This window comes from Orbicella faveolata, unplaced genomic scaffold, assembly GCF_042242905.1.
Source record: "Orbicella faveolata isolate gen_17 unplaced genomic scaffold, um_ofav_v1 contig_48, whole genome shotgun sequence".
Taxonomy (NCBI): Eukaryota; Metazoa; Cnidaria; class Anthozoa; order Scleractinia; family Merulinidae; genus Orbicella; species Orbicella faveolata.
Genome location: NW_028301578.1, coordinates 15,662,970 through 15,682,749, shown reverse-complemented (window position 1 = coordinate 15,682,749; position 19,780 = coordinate 15,662,970). Strand labels below are relative to the sequence as shown.

Here is a 19,780-nt window from a genome sequence, read left to right as displayed (position 1 = left end):
GTTTATGTTGCTTCGAAGAATATCATGGTATAACATTTAAGGCGATGTCTCTTTCAACTGTTGAGGAAAATTGTCTACGGCTGTCTGCTTTACAGTTTGCCTTCAGTTTTCATGAAAACTGTTAAAGATTCAATCATGGGGTAATTGATTCTCAGTTTATTTGTGATACCACTTTTCATTTGTGCTTGTGTATGTATTTGTGTCTAAGTTAAAGTGTGCGTTGAAAAAATACGATCCAGAGCTAACCAGCACATTAGAAACGCCTGGAACAAAGTCGCGGGAAGCAGTAGCTACAATGAAACACTTGTAACAATGAAAACCCACATCATGAAGCTAAGGAAACGGGCTAGAATTTGACGTCATAGCCAACAGGTTACTAACAGAGATATGTAGCGTAAGGAGCAAAGTCAGTAAACAGTGGTTTGAAAGCAACAATATGTTAATATGGAGCATTTTAATTTTTTTTTGTTGTGTCCCCAATTAGTTGTGAAAACTAAATACATTTACACATTAATAAAGCTTTTACTTACTTTACATGATCTGACCAAGCTCGAAGATGCTCCTGTATATTGCTTTGTTTAATTTAGTCGTTATTCGACAGTAAAATACCGAGACTCCTTCACGAGTTTACATTCATTTTAATTTTCTCAGAGCACTTTATTTTGAATAATGACCAAGAACAAAGAAGTGACAACTTTGAGTTTAACGTGACTGAATAATGATTGTGTGCGATATTGAGTTCTGGTCCCGGTCTAGTGGTCAATCCGTAAACAATGCTTAACCCGTTTACCCATCACATGCACGCCATCAGGTGAAATTGTGTTTCTCATCTTGACGAAACAGTACGTATTCCAAACGAGAAACAATTTGAATTTGGCTCAGAAAACAAGGGTGCCTTTTTTCACCAATCACATCCGAAGAGGATGGCAGCTATATCCGCATTCTACCTCTAAGCGTTGAACATTCAACGGTTTATATCTCGAGAGTAAATTTTCAAACTTTGCAAGCACAACGGTCAACCGAAATTCAGAGAAGAAGACCAACTAACTTGAATAAGCGAGTAAAAATAGGAGAATATTTGTACAGACGGTAAGGTAACTAACAAAATGAGATGACTTGTACTGTTGGGTTGCTGCTGCCTGAAGAGTATTAGATCATCGATTAAATTAAGCATAGGACAAAAGAGAAGTTTTAACGCAAAGTCACGAGTCGAAGTTTCTGTCGTTTGAGGAAATGATAGCTACAGCAGTACTAATTGACCAAGTGGATGTGATTTAAATTTGAAAGCTACAAGAAATAACATGTAGTCACCCGTTAAGTTTTGCTGTTTATTAAGTTGGTTGCTATGTTAATAAACTGTTTAGCTTATAGATAGTAATCCAATTTGATATCACTTCAACATAATGAAAAAAGCTAGAATTGAATTCACTTTTCTGGCGTGAGTCAAACCTCTCTTTACGGGCAATTTCATAATACGCACACCTCTATGTTACAAAACAGTTCACGTGGTCCCGAAGAACCCAGAACCGGTACACTTTTCCCCGCTATGGTATGGACATCTCTAATACGAGTACTAAGTCTACACCTTGTTTCAACTCTCCTAGCTAACAAAATAAAATAATAAAGAGAGCTCAAGATTCACGACAGAATAGCTCTACCTCGATCTTTTCGAGTTTCACATTCCAATAACAAACATAATATTGATCAGTTCAGTAAATGGAAATAGTTGCTCGTTTTTCCTTGAAGATTCAAATAGAATAGTAATAGATCGTGATAGATCATAGTAATAGAACATAGCTACCTTAATTTTAAATCTTCTTCTTTTGATTTCCTAGGCCAATTACTAAACAAAAACACTGAAGGTTCTTCGCTCCGGGAATGTCAAGAATTGAACTATGTTTAAACCGATAAAATTCGTCCTTAAATCATCTATAGAAAGCGTTTTCCTATTAGCGTATGGTCCCACCAGTCGTCTTTAGAAGAAACTCCTTGATCAAACAAGTCCAAGGATACAATAGGATACATAGGATAACCATACAACATGTTTCTGTGGTTCCACGTGATTAAATGCAACAACGGTTACCTATCTTTCGAGTAAATTGGTCGCTAAGCACAACACAAACTGTTCCATTAGTAGTAAATTGCACGTTTAATGCGTCATTAATGAGCTTATCAATTCCTGTTGTCAATAGAAACTGTCATCAGACTTAGGCACTGCCTGTCAACGTAACTAATGATTTAAAGCCGGCTACCTTTGTCAGTCTTTGACTGATTCAGTGATCGGCGACGCAGTCCCGTAAATCAGAGAAAGATAAGAAAAAGTCAGAAGTCCTGATTGAATTAAATTGCTTACATTAACAAGACTAACAACAGCTCACTAGTTTGTAGCAATCAGTCTGAAGAAGAGTGCCAGGAGCAAGAATGCTAGATTGACCGCTCGCTTGACCCCGAGGCTCTCATTAATAAGTCTGGCCATCTGCATGAGTTTGTAAATTTCCAGATCTCGGATCTTAGTTCATTTCTTGTTGTAAACTTCTTAAAATGAACACCATCCTTACCAATAAGAGTCGTAGATTTAGTCTTAAAAGATTCTATCGTGCTGCTTTCAGGGACCTGTTTTCAGGAACTGACTGCTTTGAGCCTTCCTATGTAGTTTTGTTTTTTTTTTTTTCATGTCGTGCATTAGCGAATGTAAAATATAGTAAGTCTTGCTTTTTCTTTGAAATTTAAATCACTACTGTCGATGCCATACCCTTTCACTTCTCCATTGATGCAGTGTAGACACGTGTAGATAAAGCTGTTTGTAGTTTTCAGTTCTGGAGGTATTAGTATTTTGAATTATGCAAAATGTGAAAGATTCAATTATTAAAGCGTGCAGACAAAAACTTGTCGACTGACTACCTAGTCAATATAACTTCGCAACGTTTATACGAAAATGTAATTTTATACCCTCTCAGTCCTGGTTTCAAAATGGGGAAATTCACTCTAAAAACTGTGATTGCCGCGTTTTATGTTGCTTCGAAGAATATCATGGTATAACATTTAAGGCGATGTCTCTTTCAACTGTTGAGGAAAATTGTCCACGGCTGTCTGCTTTACAGTTTGCCTTCAGTTTTCATGAAAACTGTTAAAGATTCAATCATGGGGTAATTGATTCTCAGTTTATTTGTGATACCACTTTTCATTTGTGCTTGTGTATGTATTTGTGTCTAAGTTAAAGTGTAGCGTTGAAAAAATACGATCCAGAGCTAACCAACACATTAGAAACGCCTGGAGCAAAGTCGCGGGAAGCAGTAGCTACAATGAAACACTTATAACAATAAAAACCCACATCATGAAGCTAAGGAAACGGGCTAGAATTTGACGTCATAGCCAACAGGTTACTGATAGACATATGTAGTCTAAGGAGCAAAGTCAGTAAACAGTGGTTTGAAAGCAACAATATGTTAACATGGAGCATGATCTGATCTAGTTCTTGTGGAGAATTCTGTTTTATTTAGTCGTTATTTGACAGTAAAATACCGAGACCCCTTCACGAGTTTATATTAATTTTAATTTTCTCAGAGCACTTTATTTTGAATAATGACCAAGAACAAAGAAGTGACAACTTTGAGTTTAACGTGACTGAATAATGATTGTGCGCGATATTGAGTTCTGGTCCCGGTCTAGTGGTCAATCCGTAAACAATGCTTAACCCGTTTACTCATCACATGCCATCAGGTGAAATTGTGTTTCTCATCTTGACAAAACAGTACGTATTCCAAACGAGAAACAATTTGTATTTGGCTCAGAAAACAAGGGTGCCTTTTTTCACCAATCACATCCGAAGAGGATGGCAGCTATATCTGCATTCTACCTCTAGGCGTTGAACATTTAACTGTTTATGCCTCGAGAGTAAAATTTCAAACTTTGTAAGCACAACGGTCAACCGAAATTCGGAGAAGAAGACGAACTTGAATAAGCGAGGAAAATAGGAGAATATTTGTACAGACAGTAAGGTAACTATCACAATGAAATGACTTGTATTGTTGGGTTGTTGCTGCCTGAAGAGTATTAGATAATCGATTGAATTAAGCATAGGGCAAAAGTGAAGTTTTAACGCGATGTCACGAGTCTAAGTTTCTGTCATTAAAGGAAATTATAGCTACAGCAGTGCTAATTGATCAAGTGGATGTGATGTGGTATAAAGAAAGTTCACACAAGAGTCAGTCGGGGAGACAGTGAATTTGATTTTATCGAGTCGGCAGCCAGAGTACTTGACAACATGGCGCCAAGTTTTTCTTGCAAATACTGACTGCTGCTTATATAAGAATAAGGAACTTTTCGCGTCCCCAATATTTCTTCTCTCAAACATTTTTTAATTCGCCGTTAACGCTAGAAATTCAGTTTCTTTTGCCAACGATGCAAAACAATTGTATGAGAACATCTGCACGCGGGCCCTGCAAATCTTATCGTGAGAATCAGCATGAACTTTCTAGATATTATTCAGTTGCATGACAGTTAAACAATAAGTCACCCAGCAATGAATTCATTGTGAAGCGCGCAAGCAACCGTTCAAGAAAGTAAACATGACGTCTGTCTTATGCTTCGAAGAATGTTAATTTTCTTTCGTCGACAAGGAAACTTTAATTGCTTTTATATTGCAAAAAGAAAGTTAATTTGTAGATATGCCTTGCGCTTGCTGCGCCTTTTCTTAGTTTACACTCGGTTTGTTTCTTTCACATGCCTTTAAAGTCATCATGAACGAATGAATAGCACAATTTTTCAAAACTTGGCAATGAAAATTTATTTCTACAGGAGATGGATAACTTTGACAGTCGTCAGGATATTCGTGGACGTGGAACAAGCCTTAGTTCTATAATGGAGTTCAGTACTCCAGAAAGTGATTTCTCTCTTCCATTCGAGGATAACTTGGCTCATCTACTTGATGGCTATTTGACTAATGAGAACAGAGTGTTCGATAACAACGCAAGTAGAAACGCTGGAAGACTGGATTCTATAGAAGATGTCATCAAGGAACTGAAGAAATTAAAGATAAACAAGCTTCGACAATGTCAACAGGAAGAACAGGAAGAGATTCGGTCGTTGACACCACTCCACGTTGCAGCGGCGATGGGTGATGCACCCGCCGTTCGAAGGCTGGTGATTGAAAGTGACTGTGATGTAAATGCAGCTTCAGTCGGACAGCGGACACCTCTAATGATGGCATGCTCCTCAGGCCATTCGGATACCATTCGTGCTTTGGTTCATCTAGGTGCAAACGTGAACGCAAGCAGTGAAAGTGGAATGACACCTTTGATGTTTGCCTCTGTAAATGACGATAACAACGCAATTCGTCTTCTTGCTAAAAGAGGGGCGAGAGCTAATCAGAAAAGCCTCATGGGTCAGACAGCTTTGCATTATTCTGCATCTAATGGTAGTGCAAACGCTGTACGGGAGCTTTTAAAGCGAGGAAGTGATCTGGAGACGAGGACAAACGAGGGATGTTCACCACTGCATTTAGCAGTTTTAAATGGACAACAAAACACGTTTGAAGAATTAGTGGAAAGTGGGAGTGATCTCGAGGCAAGAGACCAGTATGGATACACACCGATGCATTATTCGGTTTTCTCTGGAAAGGCTCACATAGCAAAGTCTCTTCTTAGCAAGCAAGCAGACGTCAATGCAAAAGACAACAATGACTTTGCTCCGATACATTTTGCAGCACAGACAAACTGCCTTGAAGTCGGTAAGGAACTCATAAAACATGGGACCAAAGTAAATGCTCAGGCCAAGGATGGGATCACGCCTTTGATGATTGCAGCATATCATGATAACGTTCAAGTCGGAAGTTTGCTTGTAAGCCATGGTGCAAAACGTAATGCAAAGCAGCACACTGGGAAAACAGCTCTCCATTTTGCCGCACTTAAGGGTAATACCATGTCCATCAAGTTTCTCATCGATAAGGGTGCCGATGTTGATGCAGCGGACAAAAGTGGTAACACACCATTGCATCGCGCAGCTCAGCATGGGCAACAAGAAACTCTTAAGTTACTCCTGCATGCAGGTTGTATGGCAAATGAGAGGAATAATAAAAAGTTGACACCGCTGATGATTGCTTCAAATAACGGCCAACTGAAATGCTGCAAATATCTCCTTAAGGCTGGTGCAGATTTACATCTGTGTCACCAGGCAACTGGAACTACCTGTCTGCATTTTGCATCCGAAAGAGGTCATTCCCAAGTTGTTAATTTCCTGTTCGAAAATGGCGCTGATGCATCTGCAAAAGACAAATGGGGCCTCACCGCACTGCACAGGGCTTCCAAAAATGGACGCCTGGAAACAGTCGAATGTTTGGTGTTAGGCGGAAGCGATCTGAACTGTAAAGACAATTGGGGTTACACGCCGTTGCATCGCTCATCCGAAAATGGTCATGCAAGCACAACGACATTTCTTGTCAATCACGGGTCTGTGGTCTCTGCTACTGACAAATGGCACTTTACGCCGCTTCATCGAGGCGCTGGTAATGGTCACGTCAACGTTGTGCGAATCTTGTTACTATACGACAGCGAAATACAAGCGAAAGATCTTTGGGGATACACCCCGCTTCATCGTGCTGCAGAAAGAGGACATACAGATACCGCCAGAGTTTTAATTAGAAGCGGAAGTGACGTTCGTGCCATTGATTTTCAAGGTTTCACTCCACTACACAGGGCTGCACAGAATGGGCACAAAGAAACTGCCCAACTTCTTCTTCAAGAGGGAAGTGATATTAAAGCCAGGACACACGTTTTAATGTTGTCCTCGAGTGTGAAAGCTTCACCAGCTTGCTCGACAATTGACGGCGTCCCCAATGAAGGTTACAATAAAAACGGTCATACGTCGCTCCATTTAGCTTCACAGAACGGACATATGGAAACAATCGAATTACTACTGAGAGATGGTGCTGATCTCCATGCTCTTGATTACTGGAACTACTCTCCATTACATAGAGCATCTGAAAATGGTCACACTTCTGTTGTGGAATATTTGGTTCTACAAGGAAGCAACATTCACCACAGAGACAAATGGGCAAACACTGCTCTACATCGAGCGGCACAAAATGGACATACAAGTACTGTTGAATTATTGCTGGCCCATGGCGCAAATTCACACACAGCGGACCAAACAGGGCTTACAGCCCTACATTGTGCTGCCAAATTTGGCCACAGAAACACAGTTCAAGCTCTGATAGTGCACGGAGGGAGTAACATTCACACTAAAGATCAATGGGGAGATACACCTTTGCACCGTGCTGCTCAGAATGGCCACACTGAGGTCGTACAATATCTTATTCGGCAAGGAAGTGACTTGAATGCGTTGAATAAGGAGAAAGCGACTTCACTGATACTCAGCGCGTACGGGGGCTTCGTAGATACTTGTCGTGTTTTGATTGACAATGGCAGCACCATCAATGATGCAATGAACAAAGGACACACAGCTCTTCATCTCGCTGCCCAAAATGGCCACCCGGACACATGCAAACTTTTAGCAACAAACGGAGGAGATGTACATGCTAAAGATTTTTGGGGATACACACCGTTACATAGAGCTGCTCACAACAACCATAAGGACGCGATCGAGGCTTTGTTGACGCACGGTAGTGATGTTACATCAGCTGATAAGTTTGAGTTTACTGCCCTACAACGCGCGGCGCAAAGAGGTCATAGAGAGTCCATGGAACTTCTTACATCACATGCAGTTGTTAAGATGAGGAGGTACAGCTCCTTTGACCCTCCTAAAGACAGACATGTTCACTTTGAGAAAGCGGATTCGGACTGTAACACTTGCCGTATGATGGGTCTCTATACAATCCCAGAAGTCACTGATGAGGAACAGTCTCGTGGAAGGATCAACCGACATAGATTTCAAACAATGTAGTGTTATTATCGCTGAACACTTCAGAAATTATTCACAGTAAAAACTAGACTGCTACGCGTGAACGTAAAAGATAAATACCAAGCAATTCATTGAAAGTCGTTTCCTGAACTGGACACGTGATAGAAAAACGCTATGTATTAATCAAATGGGAGTGCGGTTAATTACATCAAAATTGCCTATTAATTTATACATTAGTATTGTCTCTTTTTGTACTTTACCATTTCAATAAATCAAATAAAAAGCTTCACAGCTGTGAGGTATCATGAAGCAAGTCGCAGTCTAGGAACAGCTTTGAAAGTAGCTTTTAGCTTATTCTTAAAACTTAAACAATCATTTGGAAGCAAACTTTCTTCGATCTAAAAGAGATTACAACTTCGGAGGGGTTCTAGTAAGACTGACCGCCAATAATAAAACTGGCCACCACTGTTCTACATTGAAGTTAGAATGTCTTAATTGGGAAAGCAACAACAAAGAAAAAACGATCTCCAAGTTATACTGACAAATTGTAAATAAACAGCGGGTTAATCCCAGCGCTCTGGGAACTATATACAAATGGCAATGTCTAGGGAGTGGAGTTGACAGGGAGGTTGAACGGCACAAGGCACTACCTAAAAAGAAGTGGTGGGTGGGGAGGCGGCGGCTGAGGGAGGGGGGGGGAGGGTCAGGGAAAGCACGAGTTGGTGGGACAGGATACACGATATACTAATGACATTACACGAATACGTCTGCTAACCGAGTTTTGTTGGACGATGGCAAGATCATTATCCGATCATTATCTCCGCACTATCTTTTCTCTTCATTTGCACACAAGGCTGTCGGGACGAAAATGTGACCGAAGAATTACTTTTGATGTACATGCTCGCTAGGCTGGCCAGTAATAAGTCCATAAGAGACTTCTAACTTTCCTTTTAATAATATGTAATGTTTATAAACAGTTTTCTGTTAATTAACAACGTGAATTGAAAAAAAAAAACGTATGCAAGACTTCTGCACTAACAAAATAAATTTTATAATCTGCGAACGAAATTCCCCTGTAGTTTCACATTAAAGAAGGAACACTTACTTATGCCTTTTGGGAATTCATTAGCGAACAAGTAATTGCCATTTGTCTCCACGCGACAGAGGAGCTGGTTTGCTGTATGAATCATCACAGGCCAAGATTGACGTCTTCAGGTTTATATGATATTTTCCCTCCCAGAATATCGGGTCGTTATAGACTCGAAAAATTCCTTTGTTTTTGTAAGAACCCCACCTGTCGCATCCGCTACCATTCCTATTATTACCCCACTTATCACAGTTAGCGGCTAGGAATGAATTATCGTCAGCGAGTGTTACGAAAGAACCACACGCTCTAGGCTGGATACTAGGATCTTCCGTGAGATAGTGAACGGCTCGCTCTCCATTTGGGTCATTCTTGGTCATTATATGGAAAGTCCTCCCTGTGGATTCTTTTCGGCAAAAGTAACGGATCTGTGTGAACTTCACGAGTCTTTTCAATTGGAGTATTGCAGGGACGTCAATACGTATGATCCCACTGCTGTAGTTTGTGATCATTCTGAAGTTTTTCGCTCTGATCATGGGTGGAAACGACGTCGAGTTCTTAACCACAGTTTGTGCTAACAGAGTCCATCCGCCTATAAAAGCAGGTTAAACTTTTCATTGATTGTTACCATGAACGAGTCAAGTCATAATCGTAATAACATAGACATAACATCGCACTAAACATATTATAACAAAACTATTACGTCCGTTTTATGTCACGAATGTGATGCAGTGTATTTTAAACAAAAGTGATAATGATAACGACGACAATGATGATTATGATTATGATGAAAATAAAGATGATGGCATAAGATTAGACAAGAGAAACAAAAGAAGAGCTAGTTCAAAAGCTAAGCGAGTGGATCAAAACGTGAGAGGACAAACTAAGTGCAATGCATTAGGACTGGTCCATCCTTGCATACGGAGGCTGCACTCGCAGTACGAGCGGCAGTCAAAACTGAGCTGTTCTACCGAAACGACACAATAATAGCCCTTTTTTCGCAGCTAACAAAAGTGACGACAATACTAAAGTTGCTTTAGCCTCTAGTGATTGTTGACTTGAGAATTCCGGGTTTACTTTGACAAGGAACAGGATGTTCTGTTCAAAATAACACAACTATTATCCTACCTAGCGACACTCGGCGAACTAAGAGCGAGTTGCCTTTCCGAACGCTGGCGACCCATTTTTGGCGCCAAATTAGAGGCTTGGAGAGACAAAATGTTTCATATTTTTATCTTTTCACAATCTGATATGGTTTTTGAAATTGTAAATCCCTTTTCGTGAATATAATGTCATCTCCAGTGAGAAAAGTTGTCTGATTTCAATGCCTTTCCTGTTAACTAACTTTGACGTCGGGACAGTAAAGTTTTTCCCGCCTCTGAATCCTGATTGGTCAATTCAAATTTCAAACGTGCCAGTCGTATGCAAGGATCAAAATTGCGTTTTACTTTGCGCTTTATTAAAGTAGCGATTAAGGGATTTATCTAACCTCCGTCTGTTGTCATATCACAGAATACCGTAAATGGATTGTTGGAGTCGGTAGGATCAATCCAGTAGACACCGCTTGCTGAATCCTTGTTGGAGTCACTTATATCTTTGCAGGACAAACCAGGGAGGTCTTTGTCCATACCTACATGGGCTATAAAGCGTAGTTATGAAAGAGTAATTCTAAGTAATCAGATCAACAAACAATTTCAGAGGGAATTTCACTTTGCTCAAATATCTATTTTTCAGCATTGTCTGACTTAATGAATGAAAGCAAACAAATTTATTGTGCGGAAATAGATCAACTTTGGTTGCGTGGATTTAATAAAAATGACAACAAAAACCGCTCAGGAGTGAGCATTTTTGTAGAAGTTAACCAACTCACCATGGTTTGGGAATGTCAAAGTGCTGTGATATTGTTTGCCTGATGTGTTTAATTTTGTGGCGTGTTCTTTAAATTGGCTTTAAAAATTATCATATATTAAATATCTCCATCTCTTACTGACCTCTAAAAGGATTGTCTACGTATACGCTCCCTTCCAGTTGAACGAACTTGTCCGGTTTCTCGCTTTTAGTCCTGTTACTGATCTCACATATAGACGTCTCCAAGTTGTAATTTAAACTTCGGCAATCGAGTTTTGTTTTGCACGTTTGAAAACAGCTCCAAATGCTGTTTTCTTTGTCACTTGAAATTACGTGTCCTACGAGTCTGTGATCTTTTTGAGAGTCCGTTCTTATGCACCCTTGAGCTAAGCTCGTTGCGTAACATACGAGGAACCAAACGCCGCTGATAAGATACAATGCCATTTGGAAAAAGTACTAATTAATCCGTCTCTGAAATTAAGAAAAAAATTAATATGAAAATAATATCCTCAATGTGTCCATTATCGGAATCAAAATCTGGGAATCATGCATTCTAAGTTACATTTGTAGAAACCAACTAAATAAATCTTCTCTATAGCCTTACATAAACAGGGGAGGAATTGCTACATGGAGGAGCTCGTGAAAGAGATTCGACCACCACTGACCCTTAAAATGAATGAACACAATATATTTCCCAACCGAAGTCACCCATGAACAAGACTCACTAAACAATCAGCTATTCCTCTTCCTCTCCGAAAATTAACAAGAGCAATGATCTATATTACATTGGTTGTTTAAAACCTACCACAAAGTGCATTGAAATACGCATTTTTTGCCTTTTTTTCTTTTTGGACCTTAGCACAATTTTTTAGCAGCAGTTTGCCTTGAGTTTTGGTCACGGTTTGGTTAATTTATATCAGCCGAAACCACACGATTAAAGAAATACAAAGCAACAAATCTTACCATATATATTGACTAGACGGAGTGTCTTGATAGATCTTCTTATTGCAGACGCCATTATCAGTTTTCTTTTTCTAAACAGCAGCAATAGAAAACCGATCTCTAAGACGTCAGTTACACACTTATGGCCTTTGTCCGGAAATGAAAATCTAACTTTGATTATACTAAGTGGTGGAGTGTTGTTTTTTACTGTTTGAAAATTGTCAAGATCTGTCAAAATATGTAATTAGAAATAACCTCGTAGTTAGAAAAGTACACAAATCACAATTGAGCTAAGACATTTCTAATTTAGTTTCCGCATAATTATTCAAAGAGCCCGCTAGGGTAACTGGTGCTACGTTTTTCCCATCAGGCAGAGTGATCCTTTGTTCAGCTCTCTCTTGACAGGGCAAGAAATATTACAAGTGCATCGCAGGTCAGCTCCCAGCACTTTGATGATTCGATCAACCATTTCCTAATTGTATCCGTATTCATTTATACATGCAATTGTTTAAATTTGTTTTTCCATTTGAATTTTTTTCAAACCAGTTCGATCACTATTTCGCTTTGTTATTGGTTATACTTATATTTGCACACGCTAGATAACATAGAAACTAAAAAAAATAGAGGTTTTTTTGGATAAAAAATGAACCCCTACAATTATTTGAAAGCGTCACTTTTTCTGACCCGTCAAGAAAACGTGTCCAAGCCATTCAATGAAATGAAAGGTTATAATAAGAGGACAAAGAAACCATACAACCCGCAAATAAAAATAATTGTGATAGCAACCATTGTTAACATAACGAGGTGAATTAAATTACTACGTCCGTAGTCGTAACACTTCAACCTCCCTCTGTAAACGAATTTTTTCTTTGCATATATCATGTATAGGGAAACTGATATTTTTTTAATATCAAAGTATAAGTTATAAATTTAATTTTTAATTAATAAAACGTAATGATGATCATGTTGTGAGAAAGAGCGTGAGAGAAGTCCATATGCATCTTTACAATAGCACTTCCATAAACTTGATGGTAACCTAGATGTCTTCAGTTTTACAATACTCGATGAAGTGCGATCCTTAACTATGGTAAAGAGAGCCTAGCTCACCTGACAATCATCAAACACAACAGTTGTCAGCAGTTTAATCACCCATTAGTGTTCATTTTAAGTGGATTCCGGAACAATGAAAACTTAAAATGACATTGATAGGGGAGTTGCATTTAAAGCCAAAACTCAGCGTTTTTGCTTTTATAAAAGTGTCAGGACTTAGAATATCAAACCTGATGGAATATTTTGCTTTTTTATGTCGCCGTTAGTCCATTGGATTTCTTCCCCTTTACTTAATGATAGAGGTAAATGAGTATGAACTTAAAATGACAAACTTAAGCTGTTCAGAGGAATTTCCAACCTTCTCACTGATAGTTCTCACCTGTTTAAATAGCATATCTGGCCACATAACAGTTTGTGGCAACCTTCTGGTACTAATGGCTATCTTCCGGACGCCTTCTCTTCGCGAGGCGTCTTACGTGTTCATTGGCTCGTTGGCCGCCGCAGATCTAACTATTGGACTGGTAATGACTCCCAGATACGCTGCGATCGTTGGTCAAAGCATCACTGATGCCGGCCATCCTTTGAACGTGGCGGAACATTATCTCTGGATCCACACTGTGATAACAACTACCTTTAACCTGGCAGGCATAAGTGTCGAGAAATATATCGCTGTAATTCATCCTTTACACTACCCACTGGTAGTGACCACTCGTCGAACCATTGTTGCTGTCATTGCAATTTGGTGCCTGTCGGTGCTGTTTATGTGTGCGCAAGCTTTTATCAATAAGTCACACGATATCGAGACCTACTGGATCGCACATTTTGCCATTGCAATAGCAATTCCTCTAGCCATTAATTCATTTGTTTATTCGATTCGAATGCGAGATTTTCGCACTGCAATAAGAAGAATGTGTAGCTCATCTAACTACAGCAATGACATTAAAATTGTGCACGTTATTGCACGATAATCCAGCTCCCAATCGCATATGGTTCATTGTTACGCATTTTATTAGTTTCCTGATGTAAGTTCTTACATGTTTTCAACCAATAAATGAAAAAAATATCTCTTGGTCAGTGGCCTTCTTTATTGTCCTCAAGAGCCTGATTGACAATTTAAACCTTGGAAGTAAAAATATTATGCGTGATATTGGCTTTCGCTGTACGTGTCTTGGAAAGTGAACACCGAAGTTGTATCTGTTTTAAAAGTAAATACAAAATGTTTACCTTGGTCCCTGTTCATGCATGATGATCAGAAAAAAATTGGATAAATATTTTTTTTCTCGGTTATTAAATTATGCGTTGCAAAACTACAATATTCGGAACGGGTCTGACCAAACGAATATCAAATTTTTATTTTGTAGCGATTGTAATGAATTGCTGTGTTCAGTCAGTATGGTCGTTATTATTTGTTTTATTATCGTATAGTAGTTAATTAACGTATATTATTCGAAATGTGTTTTATTAGTTGAATAAAGAAGACTCATTATCGGTTCCTTCTTCAAAAGTTTAAACTGATATACGTAAACCTTAGAACATAATTAAAGGAACAAACAGTGTTACTAGTCCTCTCTGGATCGGATGCTATTCTATCGCAATTTACCCTAGAAGTTGGCTTTTACTCATGTCTACTCCCGGGCGAGGAGAGGAAGGGTGAGATTGAGTGTCTTGTCGATATAAAACAATGACCCAGTAAAATCAGAGAAAAAAATAATAATTTGCTTCTAATAAATAAACCTAACGGAGCAATGTTCTCTATTTTGACTTGCACCGAGACGATAATGCCTTGCGATTGTTGTCAAAATCTATTCCATTGACTTGAAGGTAGCCTGCGAACGCAGACGTATTTCCGGCTGTCGCTTGTCTCCGCCGAAAATAACAGCTGCGAACCCGAGCCAGGAAACGATTTTTGTGACGTAGGAATTTTAAGTCAACCACAGTTTAGCTCAAGTAGCCCCAGAACTACTGCGCGAGGTATTCGTTGCGAGGAGCATTCGAGTTTCATTCTATCATGGAATCTGATTGGCGAAAGAGAAACAAAAGTCATTACGTCACAGAAATAGTTTCTTGGCTCGGGTTCGCAGACGTTATTTTCGGCGGAGACAAGCAACAGCCGGAAATATGTCTGCGTTCGCAGGCTAACTTGAAGGCGGCAAAGGAGCGAAATCGTCTATGAATCACTTAAAATTCAGAAGACGCAGTTAGTCAAAGCGAGCCGGAAACAGTTAACATATTACCAAAAAAGTGTATCGTTATGAACTCAAAGTTGTCAATCATTAATCTAAAAAGGCGAAATTCAAATTGTTGGGCAAATTAGAATTAGACTAGCAATTAAACTGTTTTAAGCTTTCCATTTGTGTGGAAAAACCGGTTTTTTTGGTGGGAAACCAATAGAAAGGGCCTTTCCAATGGAAATCTTCCGCAAAATCGGGAATACCTTCAGAGACATTACCCTTTTCTCGATTCCACCAGAATAATCACAAAAATACTGCGCCATAACCATTTTGGGATACGCAGTTGTTTCGATAAAAAATCAAATGGAACAGTCCTTTCCACTTGAAGTTTTTCAAGTGTTGTCAAATGAAATACATTCATTCCGCCTCATATTGTGCATCGAAAATTTGTCCTGTTCCATTGTAGGAAATTTCATACAGATTTTTCACGCAAATGGAAAGCGTTTTAGGTTTTTGTAATCCAGAAAGGATTATGTTGCATCAGACCAAGCGATAATAGTGCTATCACTAAAACTCAACTGGTGTAAACGCATAGTGCTTTTATATATTTATTACCTGATTGAAAAAAACAGATATTTTGGTCGAGCTAACTCCTATTGTTTGATGGTCCGGTTAGCTTTTAATTAACCATGTAGATGATTGACAAGAGCCGTTGAAAGTTATATGGTGTAATTTAAGTGCACCATTATCTATTACACTGGTGTACCATGGTCCCCCTACTCTTGATGTCTTGATGTAGTGCCATGGCTGTTTAGAGTCAGTATTAAAAAGTGTGCACAAACTGATACAATGTTAGATGTTATGCAAACATTCGCGATTTCGTGGCCTTGAGGGGAATGTTTAATGCATAGACGTGTGATTAACGGAGGTTTGGTTGTGATATGTATGCGTGGAAGGTGGTTCCTTCCTGAGAGTGAGGCGGGTTCTGAGTGGAAGAGGTTTTTGGAATAGGTATAACTCAAAGATCGTTTGTGATATAGCTCCATGTATAAATGAATTCTATTTTGCATGAAATCAACAACATCAGATATCACTAGTCTATGAGGCTTTTGATTTGATATTGGTTTTACTCTTAGACAACTTTATATTACTAATTGAACTTGGCTAATTTTTGGAAATTATATAATCCTAATTTAAGCAAACTTTTAACTCTCGGGTAGGTTTTAAATTATATATAGAAGGATTGCTTTGCTCAAAGATTTGACGGTTGCAAATGTATCAGTCTAAATAGTTACTATCGAATTGAAAACATTTTTCTAGTACGGTAGCAGACTAGGTTTTTCGATCGCAAAACGCAACAATAACACGTGGGATTTGAATTCTGAATCATTTATTTGCAACTAAATTTTAAATGTACTTTAAGCTAAAAAAAGTCAAAAATTTAATCGAAACAATAAAGTAAAAACGGTTATAATATTTTTCCGAGGTTCGTGAGTGAAAAGGTATAAAACAACCTGCCACGTTTGCTTGAGTTTTAAAACAACGGAAAATTAACTTGCCTGAGGGTTCCGAGAAAATGCGTTCCTGCTAACTGTTTCGCCTCGAGATGTACAAAGCTTCCCTAAGCCGTATATTGAATACACGCGCATGGAAAATTATCAATAGATCAGAAAAGACAACATTAAACATAACCTAACGAAAATGTTTTAACGTTCATATCACGATAAAAAATGTGACCAACAAAATTACAGTTCAAAGTTAGAGAAATAATTACGACCATGTATATAATTAATATATGAAAAATCTCTTACAAAATCACAGCCCAAGGACTGATTCATTACAGTAAATTGCAACTGAACACGTTACCAAAGAGAGAAGAAAATTAATAATGTAAAGCCTAAACATTTTTTTTTTCTGCTTGTCAATCTGAGCAAATATAAAGGATGGAAATCACTCTGATTTAACACTCTGACAGTGATGTGCCTTGAATGAAGTCTATGATATGAAGCTCGCCACAATTTTACCGTTACTTGTGTATATTTTGGCTGGTAAGATTATAATGGTCTTCTTTATTGAACTTAAACTGAAACATAACTTTGGTGCTAGACTCACTAAGCAAAATTGTTATTTCCGTAAGCGTAAATTATGTTGGGGGACTTGTAATAGAATCCACCATGAAATCGATCTTTGCATCTTGACGATAACATCAAGTTTAGTTTTATTATAAATCAACATTTACTAATTAGACACTTCTTTGTAGCAATTGGAGCTTTAAATTGCTTTTTGATGCAATTTTAAAGTTCGTATGCTCGCAGAACTGTATTTAGGAAACGAAAAAAAAACACGTTATCGTTAACAAACCATGGCTCAGTAACGACGGGTAATGTTATACTTTTCCAAGGTAGTTTCTAACGTCAGTTTCAAATTTCGTATTATGGCAGTGTGGTAAATATTTCACTCCATTTGCTGCGTAGAGAAGAAAATGTTGAAATTTTTTTTTTCTTTGTTGACAAAAGTTGAAACTCTTTCAACAAAAAAGTGTACAAATCACGCAAAAATGAAAACGAGAAACATACATATTCCTGAGGATCCTTAAGGTATATTGCTAGATTTTGCGCGCGCAGAAATCGAGAGCAAATAGCCTAGCTGTTTTAGTATAAGTCTACCAGTTGTTCATAAGTGGAAAACAGCGATTCTTTAAATCCTCTTCACGGACACTTCACAAAACGCGAAGATGCAGCCGCCATTTTTTTGACAACCGCACACTGCTAGGCTACTCACTATTTCAGTACAACAGAATAGATAGTGAGTAGCGTAGCCAATCAGAGAACAGCATTCGTTGTAGAACTCTAGCAATATACTTCTACTAATTACATAATATAGGTAATGCTACAAGAGCCTGGGCCGAGAACTTTGGTGCTTGTAAGTATACGGACTTTGTAGCGCAAGCCGTTGGTATCTGCGAGAAGAGATTCTACACGGATTTGGCAAATGATCTGCAAGCGGATTGTCGGTAAGTAAAATTTCACTTCGATTCATGTCGTTGATTGATAAAAATCTTCTAGTATGCATCTTTGTTGTTATGTTGTAATAATGTTCAATTTCGCTGTTATGTCGAGTTTACTCTCACGAGTTCTGTTTATTTTTCGGTGAATTTTAACCTGAGATGGGTATGGACAGGATAATAGGCAGTTTTCCCGATACGTGCCCGGAAATGACCTGACTGAGTAGACTTTGGAAATACTTAAAACAATATTGAAACAATTTTCGGATTTCTTCAGTGAAATCCATCAAGCAGTTGTGCATAACATTCTTTTTGATGTTATGGTTTCGCAAGATTTCTGCTGTATAGCATGCTTACGCAAATTTCATTAATAATGAGAAATATAAATAATACACTTTAATATTAAGAGGGGAAGCCACATCAGTCCTAGCTGGTTTTCAGGCGGGTCCTCTATCCTGGTCGAACTGGAATGTTGTTTTTGTAGAGGGAGGAAAACCGGAGAACCCGGAGAAAAACCCTAGGAGCAACACGAGGACCAACAACAAACTCGACCGACATCTGACACCGGGCCGGAATCAAATCCCAGGCCACATAGGTGGGAGGAGAGCGCTTTCACCACTGTATCAACCCTGCTCTCCAAAATAAATTAATATTCAATGTTATTTGGTGTACCAAATAATCAGATATTCGAACTTCTTTGTTGGAAATACTCACTAGTATTTCACAGAAAACGTTTTGAGTAGCCATTTAGTATTTATTAACAACCAACACCACCTGCCTTACAGCACTTCCTATGACAGAATGTCAACTTGTTACTTGAAAAAGACCCGGCAATGCCTTGAGGGACACTACAACGAGGCACAAATAGAGCGGCTTGCCAAGATAACGCTGCTGATCCAGAGGTACTTGGGCGCATCTCAGTGGTACTGCTCAAATAAACCCATGAACATTTCATCTTTGGATCCAAGAGTAAGGGCGCTTATTCCATGCACAGATAAACTCTTCACTGAGGGACACAAATGTACCAGAGGATTCCGAGAGATTTTCAACGCTAACAGAAATGATCCCAGTTTGTGCAAGTAAGTGCCCTCAAAATTGGGCAAAGAAGTGTAATAAATATATGTCAGGGCATGTTAAGGGTGACTAACATTGTGATAAGGTCGCGGATAAAATCTATATCATCATGGAAGGGATTTTAAGCAGTAAAAATCCTAACCCTTCTTTCAATTGGTATATTGAGAGCATTCTCAAACGACGTTTTTTACTCAATTGGTAGGGCTTTTTCTCGTTCGAGGAGCTGTACACAGTCTGTTTTTGATCGATACTGTAACGGAACCGTACCAGTGCCAGCAGAAAACCGGTTTAACCCGTTCTGTACCGATCCTGGAAATGAGACCACAATCGCATTTCAAGCTTCAACGAAACCCAAAAATGATACAAACATTTTGTCTAAGCCCAGGCAGCCAACAGCCAGTGGTGCTCGAAGGAACATGCGGGTACTCTCGAGAATGCTGAGCATGGCGGTTGGAGTTGTTAACTTGACGAATGTGGTAAGGAGTCTGGGACTGAATTAAACTCTGGAATGGACTGTTGGAAAATGAACTCTGGATTGTCGATAACTGGCTACGTCATCTCTAATATTATTTCCAAAAAATAAAAGTAATTTATTCAATTAGACAAATTTTAACCTTTAAAGAAGTTATGTGAGATTTAAATTAAATTAACACTGTATGAGTATTACAGCTGAGAAATCCAATACAAAGTCAAAAATCTGTAAGTCAAAGTCTGATTAAAAAAAATAAAACAAACTCTGTTGTCACTTAC

General features: G+C 38.7%; 4 protein-coding genes across 6 annotated transcripts; 3 read left to right on the top strand and 1 right to left on the bottom strand.

The window, feature by feature from the left end:
• The first annotated feature begins 3,569 nt into the window (after window positions 1–3,569).
• On the top strand, window positions 3,570–8,452 carry LOC110065607 (uncharacterized). Of its 2 annotated transcripts, none has more exons than XM_020772761.2 (2): window positions 3,570–3,993; window positions 4,798–8,452. In XM_020772761.2, exon 2 carries the CDS (start codon window positions 4,801–4,803, stop codon window positions 7,897–7,899), a length of 3,099 nt encoding a protein of 1,032 aa, XP_020628420.2. In that variant the 5' UTR covers window positions 3,570–3,993; window positions 4,798–4,800; the 3' UTR covers window positions 7,900–8,452. The 2 variants fall into 2 exon arrangements, with proteins under 2 accessions (XP_020628420.2, XP_020628419.2); XM_020772760.2 differs by having other exon boundaries at window positions 3,570–3,998.
• A 338-nt stretch (window positions 8,453–8,790) lies between these two features.
• LOC110065584 (uncharacterized) lies at window positions 8,791–13,280 on the bottom strand. 2 transcript variants are annotated; one of them, XM_089281295.1, is made up of 4 exons: window positions 13,161–13,280; window positions 10,933–11,260; window positions 10,431–10,580; window positions 8,791–9,533 (listed from the first exon to the last, which is right to left on the bottom strand). In XM_089281295.1, the coding sequence occupies exons 2-4, from the start codon at window positions 11,231–11,233 to the stop codon at window positions 8,983–8,985; spliced, it is 1,002 nt and encodes a 333-aa protein (XP_089137421.1). In that variant the 5' UTR covers window positions 11,234–11,260; window positions 13,161–13,280; the 3' UTR covers window positions 8,791–8,982. The 2 variants fall into 2 exon arrangements, with proteins under 2 accessions (XP_089137421.1, XP_020628385.2); XM_020772726.2 differs by lacking the exon at window positions 13,161–13,280 and adding an exon at window positions 11,753–12,190.
• LOC110065598 (melatonin receptor type 1B-B-like) lies at window positions 13,066–13,749 on the top strand. The gene has a single exon (XM_020772749.2). It carries the CDS (start codon window positions 13,075–13,077, stop codon window positions 13,747–13,749), a length of 675 nt encoding a protein of 224 aa, XP_020628408.2. The 5' UTR covers window positions 13,066–13,074.
• Window positions 13,750–16,954: 3,205 nt separating this feature from the next.
• LOC149096697 (uncharacterized) lies at window positions 16,955–19,764 on the top strand. The gene is made up of 4 exons (XM_089280832.1): window positions 16,955–17,000; window positions 17,836–17,965; window positions 18,742–19,035; window positions 19,233–19,764. The coding sequence occupies exons 1-4, from the start codon at window positions 16,955–16,957 to the stop codon at window positions 19,528–19,530; spliced, it is 768 nt and encodes a 255-aa protein (XP_089136958.1). The 3' UTR covers window positions 19,531–19,764.
• The last annotated feature ends 16 nt before the right edge of the window (window positions 19,765–19,780 follow it).

Excerpts from the sequence above, each read along its gene's own strand:
- LOC110065607 (XM_020772761.2), top strand. The coding sequence starts at position 4,801 with ATGGATAACTTTGACAGTCGTCAGGATATTCGTGGACGTGGAACAAGC.
- LOC110065584 (XM_089281295.1), bottom strand. The coding sequence starts at position 11,233 with ATGGCATTGTATCTTATCAGCGGCGTTTGGTTCCTCGTATGTTACGCA. Across the intron at positions 10,581-10,932 it reads CGTAGACAATCCTTTTAGAG|CCCATGTAGGTATGGACAAA; the intron begins GTCAGTAAGAGA and ends TACGCTTTATAG. Across the intron at positions 9,534-10,430 it reads TGATATGACAACAGACGGAG|GCGGATGGACTCTGTTAGCA; the intron begins GTTAGATAAATC and ends CTGCTTTTATAG.
- LOC110065598 (XM_020772749.2), top strand. The coding sequence starts at position 13,075 with ATGATAGAGGTAAATGAGTATGAACTTAAAATGACAAACTTAAGCTGT.
- LOC149096697 (XM_089280832.1), top strand. The coding sequence starts at position 16,955 with ATGAAGCTCGCCACAATTTTACCGTTACTTGTGTATATTTTGGCTG. Across the intron at positions 17,966-18,741 it reads GATCTGCAAGCGGATTGTCG|CACTTCCTATGACAGAATGT; the intron begins GTAAGTAAAATT and ends CCTGCCTTACAG. Across the intron at positions 19,036-19,232 it reads AATGATCCCAGTTTGTGCAA|GGCTTTTTCTCGTTCGAGGA; the intron begins GTAAGTGCCCTC and ends CTCAATTGGTAG.